General features: G+C 39.9%; 1 protein-coding gene and 1 long non-coding RNA gene across 3 annotated transcripts; one reads left to right on the top strand and one right to left on the bottom strand.

Annotated features, from left to right (window-relative positions):
- Positions 1 to 3,027: 3,027 nt before the first annotated feature.
- Positions 3,028 to 9,004, bottom strand: LOC128792133 (uncharacterized). 2 transcript variants are annotated; one of them, XR_008432323.1, is made up of 3 exons: positions 8,930 to 9,004; positions 6,063 to 6,203; positions 3,028 to 4,513 (listed from the first exon to the last, which is right to left on the bottom strand). It is a non-coding gene; the product is annotated as an uncharacterized LOC128792133 (long non-coding RNA). The 2 variants fall into 2 exon arrangements; XR_008432325.1 differs by lacking the exon at positions 8,930 to 9,004 and adding an exon at positions 8,435 to 8,693.
- Positions 8,826 to 19,104, top strand: PDK4 (pyruvate dehydrogenase kinase 4). Its single transcript, XM_053950289.1, has 11 exons — positions 8,826 to 9,105; positions 9,992 to 10,133; positions 11,153 to 11,224; positions 11,813 to 11,997; positions 12,430 to 12,519; positions 13,046 to 13,123; positions 13,744 to 13,820; positions 14,342 to 14,440; positions 14,737 to 14,847; positions 15,554 to 15,667; positions 16,610 to 19,104. The coding sequence occupies exons 1-11, from the start codon at positions 8,958 to 8,960 to the stop codon at positions 16,751 to 16,753; spliced, it is 1,260 nt and encodes a 419-aa protein (XP_053806264.1). The 5' UTR covers positions 8,826 to 8,957; the 3' UTR covers positions 16,754 to 19,104.
- The last annotated feature ends 306 nt before the right edge of the window (positions 19,105 to 19,410 follow it).

Below are 19,410 nucleotides of genomic sequence, written 5' to 3'. Positions count from 1 at the left end.
GTTCTGCAAGCATAAAGGCTTTCTGTTAGGCCAAATCAAGGTTATGTACAAATACCTTGACAACACAGTAGCTGGGATCAGACAGTCCATACACTTCTACTAGAATGGGGAAAAACATCCTTTTGACCATGCAAACAGTAAACAGTGTATCAGCCATAAAATTAGATTTTTAAAAAACACAAATGTTAATAACTTTTTAAATGAAAAAAAAAAAAAAAAGAAGAAGAAGAAGAATAAGGCAATTGCATATCTCAATGCTAGTTGTGTTGCTCAATGCACTTCTGGAAAACATGTTCATTAAAATAAAAAGAGTGAGACAGGACAGGACCAGACAGGGTCCCTTTCCAAAGGGAGCTGTGGATAAAATAATTCAACTGATGTGATTACAGGGGAATTGTTAGAGGATATTTACATAGAGGAAAGCAATGCTATTCTGGCTTTGGTCTGGGCCCCCTTCAGCATTTCCCAGCATCCAGCACACTCAGGCAATATCTGTGTCATAGGGCATACCCAGTGTCATGCTACTGCCTTTTTGGTCCCTTATCAGGATGACAAGGGACACTTAAAATACCACCCTCAGACTACTGTGGTAACTGGCACGCTGACTCAGGACAACTGTGAGATGCTCTTAAGGAGAGCTAAAAGGTCATTTGCACAGCTCATGCACTAGAAATGTTAGCTACTACCTAGCGCAGTAATGCCAGCAACCGTGACGTTAAGGCAGACGCCATATCTTGCAAGCTGATCAATACCAGTATAAATTTCATAAACCTGCCAGGAGCTTAGATTATGTTAACAAAAACAGCAAAGAAAGAACAGCCAGAAAAGATACTGAGAAGTAGGAAAGATAGCAAGGCACACAGCCCTTATGACAGCCCTGAGAAAAGAATCAGGACAAACAGCTTTGGATGATCTGCACGTGTACATCTATTCCTTTGAAATGCTGGGATATGTTTCTTTACCATAGAGGGGGAAGTTAATGGAAGAGGTAGTGAATGGATGGAAATAACATGAAGTGATTTATGTTCAGGTGAGAGCAGCGACTCACAACTCCCTCGAGCATCAGCATTTAGTCTCTAAAGTATATAAATTACATACTTGGGAAACTGCAAGTTGCAGGTTGCAGCCTTGTTTTATTTGGCTGTCCTGACTTTAACTGGGGTTCAATAGATCCAATTTTTCAATTTCAGACCATTAGAGAGAAGAAGGAAAGGAGGTTGTAATTTTTTTGTCTTTACTACCTTGTGATCTTTTCAGCACATAAAGGTCACCTACAGCGGATGTCAATAATCACACTCTTTACAGTTTCCTTAAAGTTCATAATTTTACAGAACTATTTCACAGGTTACTAAACCAAACCAAATTACTTCTCAGCAAGAGTGAATTGGTGCCTTTCCTATATAATTTTATGAGTTCCCTCTGGGTCTTCTCTAGTCCAAGGATTTGAGCATTTGGCATAAGATTTGAAACATGAACTGACTGTAAAGGACTGGAATTGTCTGGATTTTTCAAAAGTACAATATTAGATATTTTTCTCCAGGGATGGTTAAATAGAGACACCCTTTTTATTTGAAAGAAAAAATTCTTGGAGTCAAAATGCTCTTTGAGCAACTTCAGATGGAAATTTATCCCATGCTTTCAAGAGTACAGTTCAATTCAGCATGTTGTTCAGACCTAGCACCTAATTTCTCAAGTTGCTATGGGTTCATAACTCTGACTGAAATCCCTCAGACCTGCAAGGTCCTGCAGCCTTTATTAAGAGCCAGAAGTTCTCACACAAAACTACAGACTGCTCCTCAAAATGCAGTTCAACACTTTTTTGAGTCTTTCTCATGGAAAGGGCAAATAATACCATATCCACTTACTGTATTTCACAAAAAGAGGGGAAATGTAATGAAGGTTTGACTAAGGGGAATGTGAAAGAAATGTCTTTATTTGTTCAATTTTACTAAATTGCTGTTTTTTCCTCCAAGGCCTTGAAGAAGGTAATTTTCAGCAAAAATTACATCCTAACTAGGATTCTTTGCATTGCTTTGATTTGACTTCTTTTAACTGAAATGCTTAGAATTTAAAAACTATTTCCATACACGAGAGGTGATAAGCATGTACATCATTCGATGTGCATGCTGTAAGCCCAAAATACCAATAAAAATAAACACAAATACACTTGTTTACTTTAGCATGGCATCTCTCCCATGCAATATTCGTTTCAGTATCTTACTCCAATTAAATCCCACATTGCTTCTTTGATAATATTCTTATCTCTCTTTCCTACATTTCAGCATAGAGGGAGTTGTGAAAAAGGAACTGGTTTTCAGGATTCTGTGTAGCATATCTGAACAAAAAGCAGAAGGAAAACTGGTTCTCCAACACCCAACCCAGGTGAAAGCACTGCCCTCCCTCTCAGCACCTGCTGAAAGCTAGCAAGGGCTCTTGTGGTGATTACCAAGTTTCCTCTTGTCTAGAGTATCTTCAAGGTTGTTTACCTTGGATTTATTTCTTGATCTGAATATTGAAATTTCAAAACATTTCTCTAGTACTGATGAAACAGAGAATAAGAAGCTTATATTTCTTTCTGGAAATGAGGAAATGCCCAAATATTCAACTTTACTTAAATATGTATTCATAATGAGTATCCACAAAATGGACGGCTTAACAACTCTCACTTCAACAGTAGTTTGTGTGAATGTGTAAGAAGAATGAATATTTTTGAAACCAATGCCTGCAAACTTATTGCTGATTATTTGTACCCAGATATTATGCCCCAGATAATAGGGAACGAAGACTTATATTTGCACATATTTTTAACTTTTAAATAGGTAAATATTTCAGAAATTTCTTCCTTCAGTTTTTTTTTTTTTTTTTTTTTTTAATATCTAGGGGTATTTTCCATATAGAAACAAAATTACATGTATGTTCATGAATTGCTGCATATAAATGTAACCACCACGGTAAATTTAGAATATTGGTGTAATTTCAGTAAATGAAACGAAGAAATATTAAACTAGTGTGGGTTTTTATGTCACTTATGACAGAAATCTTGGAAATCAAGTACCACCATAATTTTGATGATTTTGTTTTTTCATTTTAGTGACTATTAGATAAGCACTACATTGAAAATTGAGTTTGAAAATACCAAAGTGGTTAGAGTAATAAACAATATGAAAAGAATTACAGTAACAAGAAAACATGCTTAATCCTGCATAGCAGAACTGCAGATTTTGTTTAACATACCATGAGATTTTGCCACAATAAATGGAGAGAGGGAGAGCTCCCTTGTTTAAACTGTAGTTAATGTTCCAGCAATGTTGCATTGATAATTTACCCATTACTTGTTAGTCATGACAAAAAAATATTTTGCACTTACTCAGACCCAAAGGCAAAGCATTTTAATTGTGCAGTGCAACATTTTTTATTGTACTGGCTCTTTATCAGGAATATTTTAATACACAAGCTACATTTTCATATTTAATTGCAGTTTTCACACCTTAGCCTGTGGCTATACATTTAATCAAGAATGAAAACTCCCTACTGTGTAGACAAGTCCAGTAGAGTATGTTATGGAAACACAGCCTTTATGGTATTTATGGTGAATTCACAGTATCTGTGAATTCACACTTCAGGGATAATAGTCAGGATGTTGCAAACAAAAAACAAATTTCCCTTGGGTAATCCAAAGCATGAAGGAGAGGCAACATTCCAGAGATACCATGAGCCCTTTGAAAGAGTGGCCAGGTAACACCATAGAGAGCCCTTTTCTAGATGATGTCTTGGCTTACTATTTCCTAGACTAAACTTCTCATTCAAGTTCATATGATGTGGACACTAAAATAAAATAAACTCTTTCAAATCTGATGAAGGAAGTGCTGAGAGAGAACAACTGGGAATGCTTTCTAAGATCAGCCTCAGGCAACATAACCTGGAGTAACAGTTTCAGGCTCCAATTTGGAGCCGAAACTCAAGCCACCACATCCACTTTACCAGTTGTCCTGTTACAGTCAACAGCATCAAGCGCATCTGATAGAAAACTTAGTAAAAACATCTCCTCTTCACCCAGAGCGATCTACTCTGAAAAAAAAAAAGAAAAAACACTATGTGTATCAGTTCAAAGCCCCTGACCCATGTAAAGGTTACAGGTGAAGCTAGAACTCCTTCTTCTCAGGGTGAGGTGTCTCCTAAGACATCTAATCCAAAGCTTTCAATTTGAAATATCCTGTTCCACTAACCCCATTTCCATATTCTTACAGAAAAACATAACTGTTAGATGAAACATATTTAGACCTTAAAAGATGTATTTTGGTAACATTAACTTTTTCCCTGACTTTTCACAACGTGTCCACTTTTTCCCAGGTGATTTTCTCCAGAGCAGGGCTGTTCACAGTAAAGGCAGCTGTGGCCCAAAGCGGCAGCTGTCCTGATGACACCTTTCCTCTTTATTTTCCTCTGCAACCGCAGCTCTCATGGAGGATGCCACATGCTCTTCCACAAGAACTGCTACAGTAGTCAGCTAAGGCTGGAAAAGGACATTATTTTGTGTCTAGCTATGTACTTTAGATCAGTGCCAGCCCACTCTGAAAGCCTAGCTTTATTTCCTCTGCAATGGTATACTTGGCTGAAGATTACTATCCCCTACTTAGTAAGCAGCCTCCTGAATTGTGACAAACATTTCAAGATAAACACTTTTGAATCCTACTTTTATCACAGTTTGAGTCCTAGCTTTATTTCCTGAATGGTATAGCTATACTCCAAAACAGTTTTTTTCCCTCAGCTATCTCTACACTCCTAGTTTAAACACCCACAGTTAATCTCGTGAAAGCCTCTAGCTATTTTTTGGAAAAGCAATTTTGAAACCAGCAATCCAGTCTCATTTTCCATGATTTTAAAGGAGGTAACAGATAATTTCAGACACGGGTAACAAAGGCAGGGTATGAGGAAAAAGGGTGTCTCCTGTTCAGGGCTGCTGAGTTGCCATGTTTACAGCTCCAAGCAGGCTGCTGACCAGCCACAGCTCCATCTGTAAAATGATCCAGCTACTGTACTCTTGACTTTTGCAAGTTATGAGCAGCCACAGGAGATTGTGTAAGTGCTGGAGCAGCTGCAGAACCTTTCCCTCACTGAACTACTAAGGAGGCATGCCAGCTTGTTTGTGTGCTCCTCCACAACCTTTCACCTACTTTGGCTGTTTTGGCTGTACTGGGAGCCCCCAGCAGCTTCACAACTTGTGTAGCCACAGCGTCGGGTGACAGAAAGATGAGAACGGGAAGATATGACCCTTGTTTGTAATGCTATTTTTGTCTTTTTTTCCATGTAAAGGGCCACATAAATATTTAGAAAACAAATGTATTAGTAGGTTAAAGTATCAATCCAATTCCATAAATGCAGACCCATCTGCAGGCAGAGGGTAAGCGTTTTGCCCTTGGTACAGCTGGAAATTTCACAAGGTGCTGTGAATATGACTCACGCACTTGTCACCACACTGCTCCGCTTACATTCAAAACTTCCTAGTGTTACCATTAATTTCCACCCAGACTTACTGCTCCTCCTGCGTTATTATTTACCCTTCCTTACAGAAGCTGAATTAGAAGTTGCCTTTGTCCCTAGCAGAAAATGTTAGTCTGGTTCCATATAAGAAAAAAACTGATGATGTTACCTGTCCACCTGTTTGCCAAACTGTCCCTCCTAAGCATTTTAACCAAATTTGAACAGATAATCAACTCCCTACAAACTCTGTACAAACTAGCAGGTGGTTTACGGAGGAGAGATTAGAATTTTGCACTACACTGGATAAAAGGGAGGGGAAACTCACCCAGACTCATTCTACTAGAGAGTAGCAACCACACCACTAGTCATCCCACATATTCTGGCTGGTCAGGAGAGGGCACTCATCCCAGCAAATCCTATTGGGTTTCCAGCACTTGTTGGGTTAGGAAAAAGAGCCTTACATTTTTGTCTGTCCCCACTAAGATAAAGGAAGGGCAAAAGCAACCATGACAGTTTCTATTAGACATCAGCAACATGGTCAGCTATTACACATGCTGGCTGACCAGGAACACGGCTCTGACCTCAGTACAGCACATTGTGTCTCCAGCAGGGTTGAGGACATAAGAAACATGAGGCAAGAGACAGCTGATTGCAATGGAGAGCTATTAGGAGACAAATGGACAGGAATCCAGGCTTCATTCATTCCACTCTTCTGGACCCATCTGTTGTGGAAAAAAGCAAAATGTTAATGCAGCTCCATTTTCTTAAGCATAGTCAGCAAAACATTACTGTGACCAAGCAACTGCAAGTGTTGCTACTGCCTTTTCAAAACTTGCCCCAGGGCAGTTCAGAAGAGGAAAGTTAAAATAGCTAATCAGCAGAAATGAGACCCCCTCTGATGAAGACTGGAGTTCAGAATTTGGCACTGTCCTTCATAGCCATTGTTCTCTGACACCTGCACTTAAAACTGTCACGTGTTTCAGAAGGAGGGTGAAATGGTGGTTGGAGAGGAAATAAAGTGAGAACACTGCTAAAGATATGATAGATGGAGGCATTATATAAAGTGGTTACAATTTTCACAGACTTGTTCACCTGCATCTTGGCTGATGATGAATCCTCATATATTGTCATATTTGTGCCTAAAACTTAGCTGTCTTGCTCAACATTCAGGACATTCATAACAATTACTTCACAGATACATAGTTTATATATGCAAGAATGAAAATTAATGCTGTTCAGAACCTTCTGTAACATATAACCATCATACAAAGAGCAAGAAGCAAATCTGAATTAAGAAGGAGACACACTTCTTTTAGAAGTTCACCTGAGGAAAAAAAAACCTCAGTTGTTATGCTGCTGATTTGTAAAATTCTTATAGAAGTTTGTTTTGATTTGAAAAACACCCAGGTTTTGAATTACTGGAGCCTTGTCCTTTTAACAAATGGGGAAGGCAACATGCTTCCTGTATTTCCTGCAACTACAATTTTACCTTTGTTCACAGCTAAACAGAATATATAAGATATTTGTTCATACCTTACTGCATATAACTACTAGAAAAACAATAAGAAAACAAGTTGCTAAAAGAAAATTAATGCAAACAACAGAAATTGTTCTTAGTAGACTATTTCCCTATTCAGGCTGCTCACAAAGGGTATTTGAATTACTTATATTAAGCAGGCTGAGCACACCAACCGATTAAATAAAGTATCTCATAGGAATAGAAATAGTGACCTTATAAACTGCAATAACTGCTACTGCAGAGAACTTTCTGACCCAGATTTTTTTGCAAAGAGTTAATTTTGAGGTTCCTTCTTGTCACCGATTAGTGGCTTCAGGAAGAAAGTGGAACTAAACAAAAGCTATCTTGCACGTTTCATGGTTTAAACAAATTTGTATGATTTTTCATTTCTATGACTCATCTGCAACTTGCAGGCAAACTAAGTTGAAACAGCCAAAAGCAAATACCAAATTCTGAAATTTTTAACTTTTGGCAAGGACAGGAAAAATCAAAGTCATTACATTTGCTGCTATTTGTCTAAATTTTGCTTCATTTCACATTTCATATGCCAACATTCGATCACTGCGGTAAACCAGAATATATCTCATGGAAAAATAACAGAATAACTCTCTCAATAAAATAATAAAACAGGGAGCAATAAAATAATAAAACATAAAGTACAGTGGGAGTAGAACATAAGTAGGGATAACAGATATGCTAGGAAGACAAAAATGAGATAAAGTTAAAAAACCAGTCTAATGACAAGCTAAAGTATTTTCCTCTGTCTATTAAATTAAGTGCACAGCTTTCTTGTGAGGAATTTGATCTTCCTTCCCTTGAAAAAGAGTTTACATGTTTGTGTGTGTAAATATATGCATATAAAATTGGACTGGAGAGTTGTATGCAAATATTAGGGCACGATTATTTTACTGCTACATTCTCCTGCTGTTGCAGACTAAGTTTTCAGATGTCAGAAAGGCCTCCACTGACACGAATTCCATTCTCCAATGCCTTATGCAAACCCTGCCTTCAGAGAAGTGGACTGGGCATGCTGGGAAAAGGCCAGGCAGCACTGGAGATCCAAGCTCCTTCCCCAGCAAAGAGGAAAGGTGAGGGGGCTTTTCCCAGCTCTACTGTGACCCTGGGAGATGAGCTGTCCCTGAGACTATGGACACTGTGTCAGCCACTGTGTCAGCTCTAGTGACAGTAAATAAAGGCCACATGCTCATCTGGAGCCCCTGTGTCACCAGCACAGCTGTCGTCGGGTATTTGGTCACTATTAACCAGGTCACAGCCATGACCTCCATGTCGACAGCCTGCGGCTGGGATCTGATTTTGCTCCCTTTGCCTTCCATGCAGTCGGCCAGCCTCTGCGCTGACCCTGGAGCTATCCCGCAAGCACCAGCACTGCCAACACCGCCTGTACGAGTGCAAACACACAACTCCCCCGGGTACCATCGCGCCGCTCAGGCCGGGCCACGGCGCCGTGCACGGCTTGCCCCCGAGCCCTGGCGCCCCCCGGCTGTCTGTGCACAGCCCGCACAGGGCCGAACGCCGCAGCCCCTGAGGGGCGAGAGCACTACAGCGTCCTCGCAGCTGGGCACGGCCACTCTGCCAGCCTCGCCCGGCCCCTGCCCGGTGCACAAGGTCACCGCGGGCGGCGCGGCAGCAGCACCCGCCGCCCCGTGTGCTCCGGCCCCGCAGCTGCCCCCCGGCAGCCCTGGCGCTCCTCGCGCCGCTGGCGAGGCGCCCGGCGGGCGGGGCCGGGCCGGCGGGCACGGGGAACGCCGCCAGCGCTGTCACGAGGGGCCCGGGGGGGCGCGGCCTGCCGGAGCCCCGTCCCCCCCGCAGTTGTAAATAGAGGCGCCACGTGAGGCCGTCCGCCACAGGCGAGGGGACGGTGACAGTCCCGGAGCCGGCGGATCACTGGCTCTCTCAGCGATCGCTTACCTGCCACGCACCCGCCGCCCCGGCAGCGATGAAGGCCGCCCGCATCGCCCTCCGCAGCGCCGCTCCGCTGGCAGGGGCCAGTGCCGGCAGCAGCAGCGGCCGGTTGCCGAAGGAGGTGGAGCAGTTTTCCCGCTTCTCCCCCTCCCCGCTCTCCATCAAGCAGTTGTTGGACTTCGGTGAGAGTCGGGAGGAGCGAGGGGGGGAGGTCGGGGCTGGGGGACAGCTCAGACCCGGTGCTCGGAGGCTCGTTTCCCCATGGAGGAGCGAGCCCGGGGGCTGCCGCGGGGGGTTCGGGAGCGGCGCTCTGCGGGACAGAGGAGGCGGCGATCCCCGCCCGGAGGGGTCCGCGCTCAGCCAGCGCTGAAGTCGCTGCCACCCCCCGGCTCGGCTGCCCAGCGCCAGGGCGGAGGAGGGGAGCGGGCCCGTCGGGTATTCCCAGCCCCGCCGGGAATCTGCTGGCCCCTGGGTGGTGGCGGCGGCGGGGAGGTCGTCTCAGGTGGGCACCCCCGGCCGCAGTTACCCGCCGGCCAGGTGCCAGGGGCTGGAGACCTGTGAGTGCCGCCATCGGAGCTGAAGATGCGCTATAACACGGCTTCGGCGGTGTTCGTAGGGTGCGGGCACTGAGAGGGACATGGGCTGCGGGGCGTGTTCGTGCTCCGCTTACTTGGAGTCGGGAGGAGCCATCAGGCGGAGCGAACGCGCTGTTCCCAGATCCCATTATCGCCTTGGCAGCTCTGGCGGCTGTGCGCACATTATACTACCAGACGTCACCCCGAACAACCTCCTGTTTACAGAAGCCGGAGTGCTTCTTAGGGGATTGCAATTAAGTCTCATGTCTAAATGGGAACTGTACAAGTATTCCGTCCAGGAACACGCTGTGTCTTACTGTCATGTAAACAGCGTTCTGCATAAACATCTAACACCTAACACTTAGGTGAGTGGGCCGGTAAAAGCTTAATGATTGCAGTGAAGTAGAGTCCTGAAGCTTATGGGAAGTCATCAGTCTGTATTTGCATCTTGAAACTTTCTTAAACAAAAACTGTGTTTTGGGTTTATTCATAGGCTCGACTAATGGATGTGAGAGAACTTCTTTCGCTTTTTTGCGACAAGAACTTCCTGTGAGGTTTGCAAACATCTTGAAAGAAATTGATCTTCTTCCTGATAAATTACTAAGCACTCCATCAGTAAAATTAGTAAAAAGCTGGTAAGTGTGAACTGCTTGAATTCAGCATGCAAAGTTACACAGCTTTGAGAACTTTGTTGTTACAGACTTTTTTGAATAGTAGAAAGTATAACAAAATAGAAACAAAGTAGAAATGCAGTCACTTCATCAAATATGAGTTGCAAGCTGTTACACACTGTCCTTTTCTCGCATATTAAAATTAAATTGAAAACCAATATGATTATAGTGTTATCTTTAAATAGGAGTGGTGGGCGGGGACTTAACAGTTTGAAATAGCTAATAGAGAAGGGAGAAAAGAAAACGTGTTTCCACACAGCATTACTGACTCTGAGACCCACAAAAAATGGGAAAGGAGGCTATGTACTTGTTTTGATCTCTCACTGATGGAGTTACTAACAGAGCTTCTATTCCAAAGTATATTGTCTTGACCTGTGCAGCAAATGTTTGAAACTCAATTAACATAATCTCTGCAGTTGACACAGTGGTTGAATCTGATTTAACCTTGCTTACTGGCACAGTTGCAGCATTTGCCAGGATGGCTGACATAAAGAGCAGACGTATTAGAGTCAGATCTAGAAACTCTTCTTAATATAGCAAACTGTTGTGCCTTTGCCGTATGCGTCAGGGCTGTCAGATGTTAGTGCAAGCAGCTCAGCTACTTAGCTTCTGCCAAAGCTGATCAGATTTGGAAAAAAATTTCTTAAGTGGCTTCCTGATTGGCATTGTCATTTGGATCTTCTTTTGAAATACATCTCTTCTGAAGAACTATAAAGGGGATCCTACATACCTTAAGTGAGAGCTTAGATTCCTCTCTGGTGGCAGGCACAAAAAAAAGACTTAAAACTTCTGGAATTCAGGCAGTCAAGAAGTGTCTATCTGTCATTCCATTGTTGGTTGTAACTTGGATATTTCAAAGATACTTAAAACTCCTAGATGACTTGTTAGGACTAATGATGTGCATAAGACAAAGTATTTTTTATATTGCTAGCTTAATAAAAATCAAATTAATAGCGTATATTTCTTGTGTTCTTTTCCAATAGGTACATCCAAAGTCTACAGGAGTTGATTGAATTCCACCAGAAAAGCCCAGATGACCAAAAAGTCTTATCTGAGTAAGCTTTTCATGTTTTTCTTTGAACTTTGTAGTTCACATTCTACTTTTCACAGTATATTGACTTCAGACTGACAACCATGAATTTGATAATCTAACAGGAAAAGCTGAACATAGAACAAGCTGGTCGAAACCTCAGACCATGTTTAGCAGTATTGCAAATATATATAACCAATTGCAGCTTAATTTCAAGGTCATGTTACCCCTTGAACTGTCATGACAGTGAAATACAAAAAAAAAAAAAAAAAAAAAAAAAAGATCTGTGCAGTCATATCTCTGCCTTTTTCCAAGATGTCAGATTGGGATCTTTTTCCTTTCCTTACATTTTCCTCTACTCAAATAAATGAGTAAACAGGTGGTGAATTTGATATGGCTTATTATACCTTTTGTTTTAAAAATGCCAAATGCTCCTATGGTAGGTCAATAAAGAATTACTTTTAAAAGAGTAAAAAAACCACACTGTATTTTAGTATTAAGGCTGTTAAGCACTTAACTGTGCTGGTGCTAGATTAGATAATTACATTATACAAAGCTTGCTTCTATCTAGTCTGAGAATGATGTTCTAAAAAGATTTTTTTTTTACACCTAGCTTTATAGATACTCTAATTAGAGTGCGAAACAGACATCATGATGTGGTTCCTACAATGGCACAAGGAGTAATTGAATACAAAGACACTTTTAAAGTAGATCCTGTCACCAATCAAAACATCCAGTATTTTTTGGATCGTTTTTACATGAGTCGTATTTCCACACGGATGCTAATGAACCAGCACAGTAAGTAGAAATTTTTACCTGAGAAAACTTCAACCTAATGAGTAGCATGTTAATGTAAATACTTCTTAAAACTGCTGGAGAACCGCTTTACACGATTTTGTGTGACACTGAAAACTTAGAAACTGAATCTATCACTTAAGAAAGTAATGGGAAAACTTGTTTTCTAGACTACAGAACAATTGAAATAACTCTTTTGTGGAACATGTAGGGATATCGTTCTTTATGTCTGAAAAACCTTTAGATGTGAGCTACAGAGAAGCCAACATAGTTTGCTGACAGTAGATAGCATTTTAACTCATAAAAGGCATAAACAACATTCAGTATTTTATGTAATTACATGTTGCAATCACACTGTATTAGTCTCAATTTTGGGGCTTTTTTTAATAACACAGTATTTGGGATTAAATGTTGTGTTATTCTCATGTCAAACAGCTCTTCTTTTTGATGATAAATCTGGCTCGGGACACCCAAGGCACATTGGAAGTATTGATCCTTGCTGTGATGTTGTTGAAGTAGTGAATGGTGCGTATTCTCAGAGCTTGAACGTGTCTCTTCCTAATCAGTATCGCTATCTGATTGCAAGCAGTTTGGGTAGCCAGCTTCAGTTGTAGAGGATGCTGACTGGCTTTAATTGAAATAGCTGAAAGTAGTCTTATCAAGGCATGAGCTTTTAGAGGACAGAATTAAAGTAGCAGTAAAAAACCATGTTGGAGTAAGTCCTAGCGAGTGACAGATGAGGTAGGAGCTGAAGTTGTCTGAGGTGTTGGGATTGGTTTTACCTACCGGTAGATAACAGATGCATCAGTTCCATACAATTATCAAACTGTACAAAGATTTGCTCATGCTTCTGTAATTGCCCATTGTTCTCAATTTTCAGTGCACACAGTGGATGCAATGTTATCATTCCCTTGAGACACATTCCAGTCTTAGACTGTCTAACACCTTAGCAGCTAGGGCGGTTAAAAGCTGTATTCTGCTATGCACTAGAATGAATTTTTACATTGCTTGTTATTATACTTTATATAATTTATTTAAATAATTATTTCAGATGCTTATGAAAGTGCCAAGTTGTTGTGTGACCAGTATTACTTGACATCTCCAGAACTGAAACTTACTCAAGTGAACGGTAAGATAAGAGCCTATCGGTAGCCAAGACTGCTTCTTCTACTGAGTCAAAAGTCTCCCAATTCTGTAACCTTAGTGCACATACCAGTTGATCTGGCTTGGGCTTGTTCCTCTTCATTTTCTATTATAGGCACCTCATCTAACCTCCCATGTTAGAACTCAAATGTGGGTGTATCTTAAGCACAACATTTTTGAGGTACCATTTATAAATTTGAGAAAAGTCAGACAAACCTGTACCTAAAGCAATAGGAAGTTGCTAGAGAGGACCTCCATATCTGGAGTGAGGAACTGGGGCTGCTGACTGAAATGCTGGGTGTGGTCTGAGCTACCTGCATATGTCTGATGACAGCAGTCTGCTTAATGTTTGAAATCCTTTATTTATAAAGAGGAATAAATACTTGATTTTTTAATTTGTTTATTTGAAAAGAAACTTACTAAGCAAGTGGCAATTGTAATCTAAACACTGTTATGAATGCATAAAGCTGTTTGCCAATTTTGGAGGAGGGAAACTTGATTTATTTTTTTGTTTGTTTTGGCAATTTGCTCATTGTAAAATTTGGATACCATATAGAAAGATTTCATCACCCTTTTAAGTGTTTTTTTATTTTTCCTTTCCTCTAGGAAAAGCTCCAGGAGAACCAATTAGCATTGTATATGTTCCATCTCATCTTTTTCACATGCTTTTTGAGCTCTTTAAGGTATGTTAGTATAGACTGAGAGAGTGAAGTGGGATGTGGGATTGTGGCCACCAGTAGCCTTCTGCTTTTAGAGATTACATCTGCAGGTTTGCCCTACTGCCTTTTCTGTGGAGCGGACAATGTATTTAAGGAGTAGTGAGTGCAGCTGAACTTCAGTGCTGCCAACATGACATACAGAAATCTGGCAGCCTTTAGCAACTGCTGAACTTTGGTCTTCTCCAGAAACCTGTTGACTTTAAGGGAGTTATTTAATTTACAGTGCCTGAGTTAATGTTGAGCAAGAATATTGTAATCTTTCACTCAGAAGAGTCTTGGCTATGCTTAGATGCTTTAAGGTGTGACACCTCCTCTCACACCTTAAATGATGATAAATCTGCTCTCATTATGCCAAAATGCTAAGTGTCCCTTGGAAACCAGGCACTGATAGGAGTAGAGGAAAATTTTGGCTCTGTGTAAAAGGGATATGGTTTGAAGTGTATGGATTCAACAACCTCTGATCACAGTAACCTTCTTTTCCACAGAATTCAATGAGAGCAACTGTTGAATTCCAAGAAAACAGTCCTACCCTTTCTCCGGTTGAAGTGATAGTTGTTCTAGGGAAAGAAGACCTGGCAATCAAGGTATTTTGTTGGCCTACTACAATGGACTTACTGTAATGTTTGTTATTATACATGCATAGCTAGTTCTATTAAAAAATCTGGCCTCTGAGAACAGGTTGAAAACACTGTGCATCAGCACAAGAGCATTCTCTTGATGATATGAGCCTCCATGTAGCACAATTATCTAGTTGAAAAATAATGTGCTGCAAAAGAAATCTTTGCATTTATGACTGTTGGAAAGGTGTATTCAAATAACAGCATTTTAAATACCATTCTTAGTGCATGCTTATTGTTAACTTTGTTCTCTCTTAAATCAGATCTCAGACAGAGGAGGTGGTGTTCCAGTGAGGAAAATTGAGCGGCTGTTTAGCTACATGTATTCCACTGCACCAAGGCCAAATGTGGATGATGGTCGAAATACCCCTCTTGTAAGATACTTTCAATACTCATATTGCAATTAGGTTGTTGTAAGTGTTGGTGGGTTAATAATGAAGCACTGTGTCCATCCTGCTGTTTTGTGGGGTATTCAAAGATTAACTGTGCCCCATAAGTATGAATTTATGCTTTCTGAAACAGAATTTTAGCATTTAGCTTAGTGGACAAAAATATGCTTTTAAAGGCATAAAGAAAGAGGAACATTACAACCTGAATCTAATTTCCACATTTTTTTTTTATTTCCTGCAGTCCAATGACACTAATTTACTTTGTCTTCATTCTCCACTCAGTCCTCAAACTTCCTGTAGATCTTGTAATCTTCCTGGACGCAAGCACAACTGGAACAGTCTTTTAGATTTTTATGTTTATCTCCCAGTAGAAAGCTCCTTTTATTAATCAATCTGTACCAGCAATAACAAAGGAGGGAAAAATACTTAAATTTAATGTGTAAAAGTGGGACATATATATAGACCTTCCGTCTTCCATGGAGACCTTTTTTCTTGTGACTTTGGGTTTTTAATGGTCAGATTCAGCATTCTCTATGAAACTGATTAGAGATTTACATTTTCTTCTAAGAGACGAGGAAATTCAAAGGATTTTTTAACAGCTTAAAAATCTCTGAAGACTTTCCAGCTATTTGACTTCAAGCCATTAGAGCTAGTAAAAAAAAATTAATTTTATGTTGTACTTTATTTTTAGGCTGGCTTTGGGTATGGCTTGCCAATTTCTCGTCTGTATGCTAAATACTTTCAAGGAGATCTAAATCTTTACTCCATATGTGGTTATGGAACAGATGCTATCATCTACTTGAAGGTATGTATTTAAATTTAGTTAAAGACAAGATTACTACCATTAATGCAGTGGGATAACTGCTAGTTACCATTTTAAGGTAAACAGATTCTCTCCTCATGAGTAGCTCTTGTTTTTTCTTGAGAAATGACAGATTTCGTAACTGGTTTTTAAGTGGTATCAAAAAAGTCATTTGGCTATAACTAGTCTATTTGAACAAGTACTAGTGAGAGCCCTGTTGGTTTTCAGATTGTGTTAAGGTGCTATCTGTTTATTCATGGAATACAAAGTACTTGAAGAGAGTGAAGTAAAGGTATGAGCAACAGATCTGGTTTGTTTACTCTGAAAACCAGAAAGTCCGTATAAACTAAACCCTTAAGGAGTCAAGGTGCTATTCAACATCTGCCATATAGCTCCTCCATGGGATTCAGATACCACTGATTTTGAACACTGGGCATGTAACTTGCACTGCTGTTTCTATAAGAAACCTGCTAACAACCTTACATGTTCTTTTCTATTTTCTGTGCTTAATCATGGGAAAAAGTTGCTTTGAATTCCTCTTGCTAAACTGAAAACACTGAAGCACCATCAGAGCAGAAGTAGGAAAGGAAGAGACAGTTCAGATATATTTATGTAACACTTCTATTGAAAAATTTTCACTGGAATTTTGCAAATCAAAGTCCTTTTCCATGCATTCCTGGACCATCTTGAAAACATGTTAGAGGGTACTGCTTAAGGCCTATGAAAAATGCATAAATAAGATGAGATGTTACTGCAGTTGTCCTACCAAATTACCCAAACCAATCATAGATACTGAAGCACATAAACTACCACATCTATTATAGAAACATTTGTGCGAATAACTTCTTTTGTAGGGTCACTGGCTTAACACTTTAGGCATGCTGAATGAATTTTTGCTAAGTGACATTATTGAGAGATATTAATCTGATCCTTCTTGACTTTTAGGCCTTATCAACAGAATCAATAGAAAAACTCCCAGTTTTTAACAAATCAGCTTCCAAGCATTACCAGGCTACCTCAGAGGCAGATGACTGGTGTGTCCCAAGTAAAGACCCAAAGAATATGGCAAAGCAGAGTGCAGCTTCCTGAAGAGAAGTTGATATCGAGACATCCCAGGGGATCAAGCTGGCTTCAAGAGCAGCATTTGGAAGTATTCATCTACCTTCAAACAAGCAAGTTTCAGGACTAGCAGAAGAAAAAGAAGATAAGAGTATCATAAACCTAGGCTGTATGCACTGAATCTGAAACCTTGCTGTGGACTTCAGGATGAGGATAATAGGAGCACATATGTCTTTAAAGAAGAGCTGTGTATAGAAGAAAATCAAGCTATTTTTTTACTATGATCAAAGACTTGGTGTGGTAGGGGTGTGCAATTTTAAAATCCTGTTTAATGCTTGAATTCTTAATACTGACTGATAAAAAAGTTATGCTGATGCATATTTTTCTCTTAGAATAGTTATCAGCAGTTTATCTTATTACAGAACTTCTCAGGTAGATAGATAGCATCCATACTTTAAAGTTCTATTTATAACACTTGGAAAAGATCCACTTAATATGGCAGTCTTGTAGCAAGATACAAACACCATTCAAGTACAGCCTGACTGGAAAAGAGGAAGCCCTGGGAGGTAGGGAGAAAGTTCCATTAAAAAAAAAATCCATTCTAGTAATAATTCTTAAGTGATCATCTTAAGTGATGCTTTGCTCTGTGGTACACATTGCTAGATATTTTATGTTAAACTGTTCATGGGAAATCAGCCAAGTAGGACTTCTATGCATAAGGTAAAAAAGAAGAAAATCAGGGTATTTTTAAGACCTACTGGAAAGAAATGGAAAGCTACTTGGTTGTAACAGCTCTAACATTAGGATACATCTGGCCTATGTCCCTGTTTTCTGGAGAATATGTGCCAAGTCAGTTAGGATTTTCCAAGAACTGAAGTCAGACATTGCAAGTTGAACAGAAAGGCTTTGGTGATAAGTATTGTATAAGCATGTTTAAAACACAGTCCTCTGTGTTTGTTTCTGTTGTGCTGTTAGATTAGTGGCTCAATACATTAAACCAAAATCTGCCAATTGTCTTTTTCAAATTTGTATTGGACCACATCAGCTCAAAGACATACATAGGGAATCTATACCCTGAAAGCTGTGGCTGAGCACTGAAGGTCTGTTGGAAAGGTTTTCAGGAGTGGTGTTGGAACTGTAAAAAATTATTATAAGAACTGTTCATTGCAATGGAAAGGGCTTAGGAAATGTTTCAAAATGCAAACAGCACTGAAAACTACAGGAAAGCTTTTATGAAGAGCAAAATAGGGGGAATTCCCACAGGAAAAGTGTCAGTAGGAGAGAGTTTTTCAGAAAATGTTCCATTCTCAGTAAGCTTCTTCCTTGCCTATCTTCTTTGTGTGTTTTCACTTTTGTAAGCAAGATAAACTTAACCAGTGCTAAACTATTGAATGTTGCCAAGATGGCCAGTCAAAAGTTCATCAGGGCTCTAGAATATTACTTGAATTTTTTTTTTTACTAATTATCATATTACCGTCTGTTTATGTGATCCTTTGCAAAAAGTTGCAAATGCAGTAAAACATCCTGCTCAGTATGATAGTCTTCTATTAGAGATTTCTATTTGTTGGGCAGAAAATGACTCCATATTCCACTGTGAATCTAAAATGGTTTTTAATAGGAAGCTACCTTTGCATTCTTGCAGTCCTGTTGAGATATATTTCTCATTGAAAATTAAATATATTCTGATATGCCTCATTTATTTTAAAAACTAATTTTAGATGTATTAATGATAACTGGTGAGCATGATGACCTTAGTACTGCATCTAGGCTGTTTTTATCCTGGTGAATAAGCTGCAGTCACCAAAATTCACCAGATAATGCATCTGAGCTCAGCTCAGTGAATGATATGGCTAATAAAAAAGAAATACCTTTGCCTAGAATATACAGGTGTAAAAAAGGTGCTTTCACTGTCATAAAGTATTTGAGTATTTGTTGATTTTTGAATGGAATACAAGGTCAAAAACACATACCAAAATAGTCATTGTTGTCAAGTACACACAATTTATACCTTTCTGTCTGCATCTAGTAATGCTTGAACCTGAGTTATGATCTGATGGTACATTTGTAAAACAGCTGCAGCTGATTCAGTTAGTAATTTCTGTTTCAAAGCAGCTGAGGCACATATGTGCTGCAAAAATGTTTGTGATGCTGCTTGCAGAGCAAAGCTGCAGAACATTAATGATGCAGGCAGAGGTTGTGAAGCACTTAAAGAACATACATGAAATTTGTGTAGTATTTCAAATTATGGCTATCTACCTAGATAATAGAGCACCTTTTCCAGCATTCACTGACTTTTTATTCTGAAAGCAGAGCTGTAGTTTTAAGTCTTTTACTTGGATGTAGATGTTGAAATAGTTTTATAATAAAATGTTTTAAATGCTTGTCTGTGTCTTTGTTTTTTAAGAAGTCTGATGCAAGCAAGAGCGTTTTATTTTAAGTCTTATGAAATGGAGTTGAGAAAAACAACACTCATACTGTGTCAGGTACAGCACGGGGGAGAATTCACTGGAAGAATGATCTGCTTATGCTTAATGTTGCATTGGTTGAGAGGTTACACAGTTACACAGTAACTAAAATCAGTGCATCACCTTACCTATCTCCTTACTTTTTAATTAGGGGGTATTCGTAGGAGGTGAGGATTGGGAATCTTCCATCAGTGCCTGTTCTACACGCTAAAGTAGTTGTCT

The sequence above is a fragment of the Vidua chalybeata genome, chromosome 1 (assembly GCF_026979565.1).
Source record: "Vidua chalybeata isolate OUT-0048 chromosome 1, bVidCha1 merged haplotype, whole genome shotgun sequence".
Classification (NCBI taxonomy): Eukaryota; Metazoa; Chordata; class Aves; order Passeriformes; family Viduidae; genus Vidua; species Vidua chalybeata.
The sequence above is the reverse complement of the archived record's forward strand: the minus strand, read 5'-3'. Positions and strand labels throughout refer to the sequence as shown.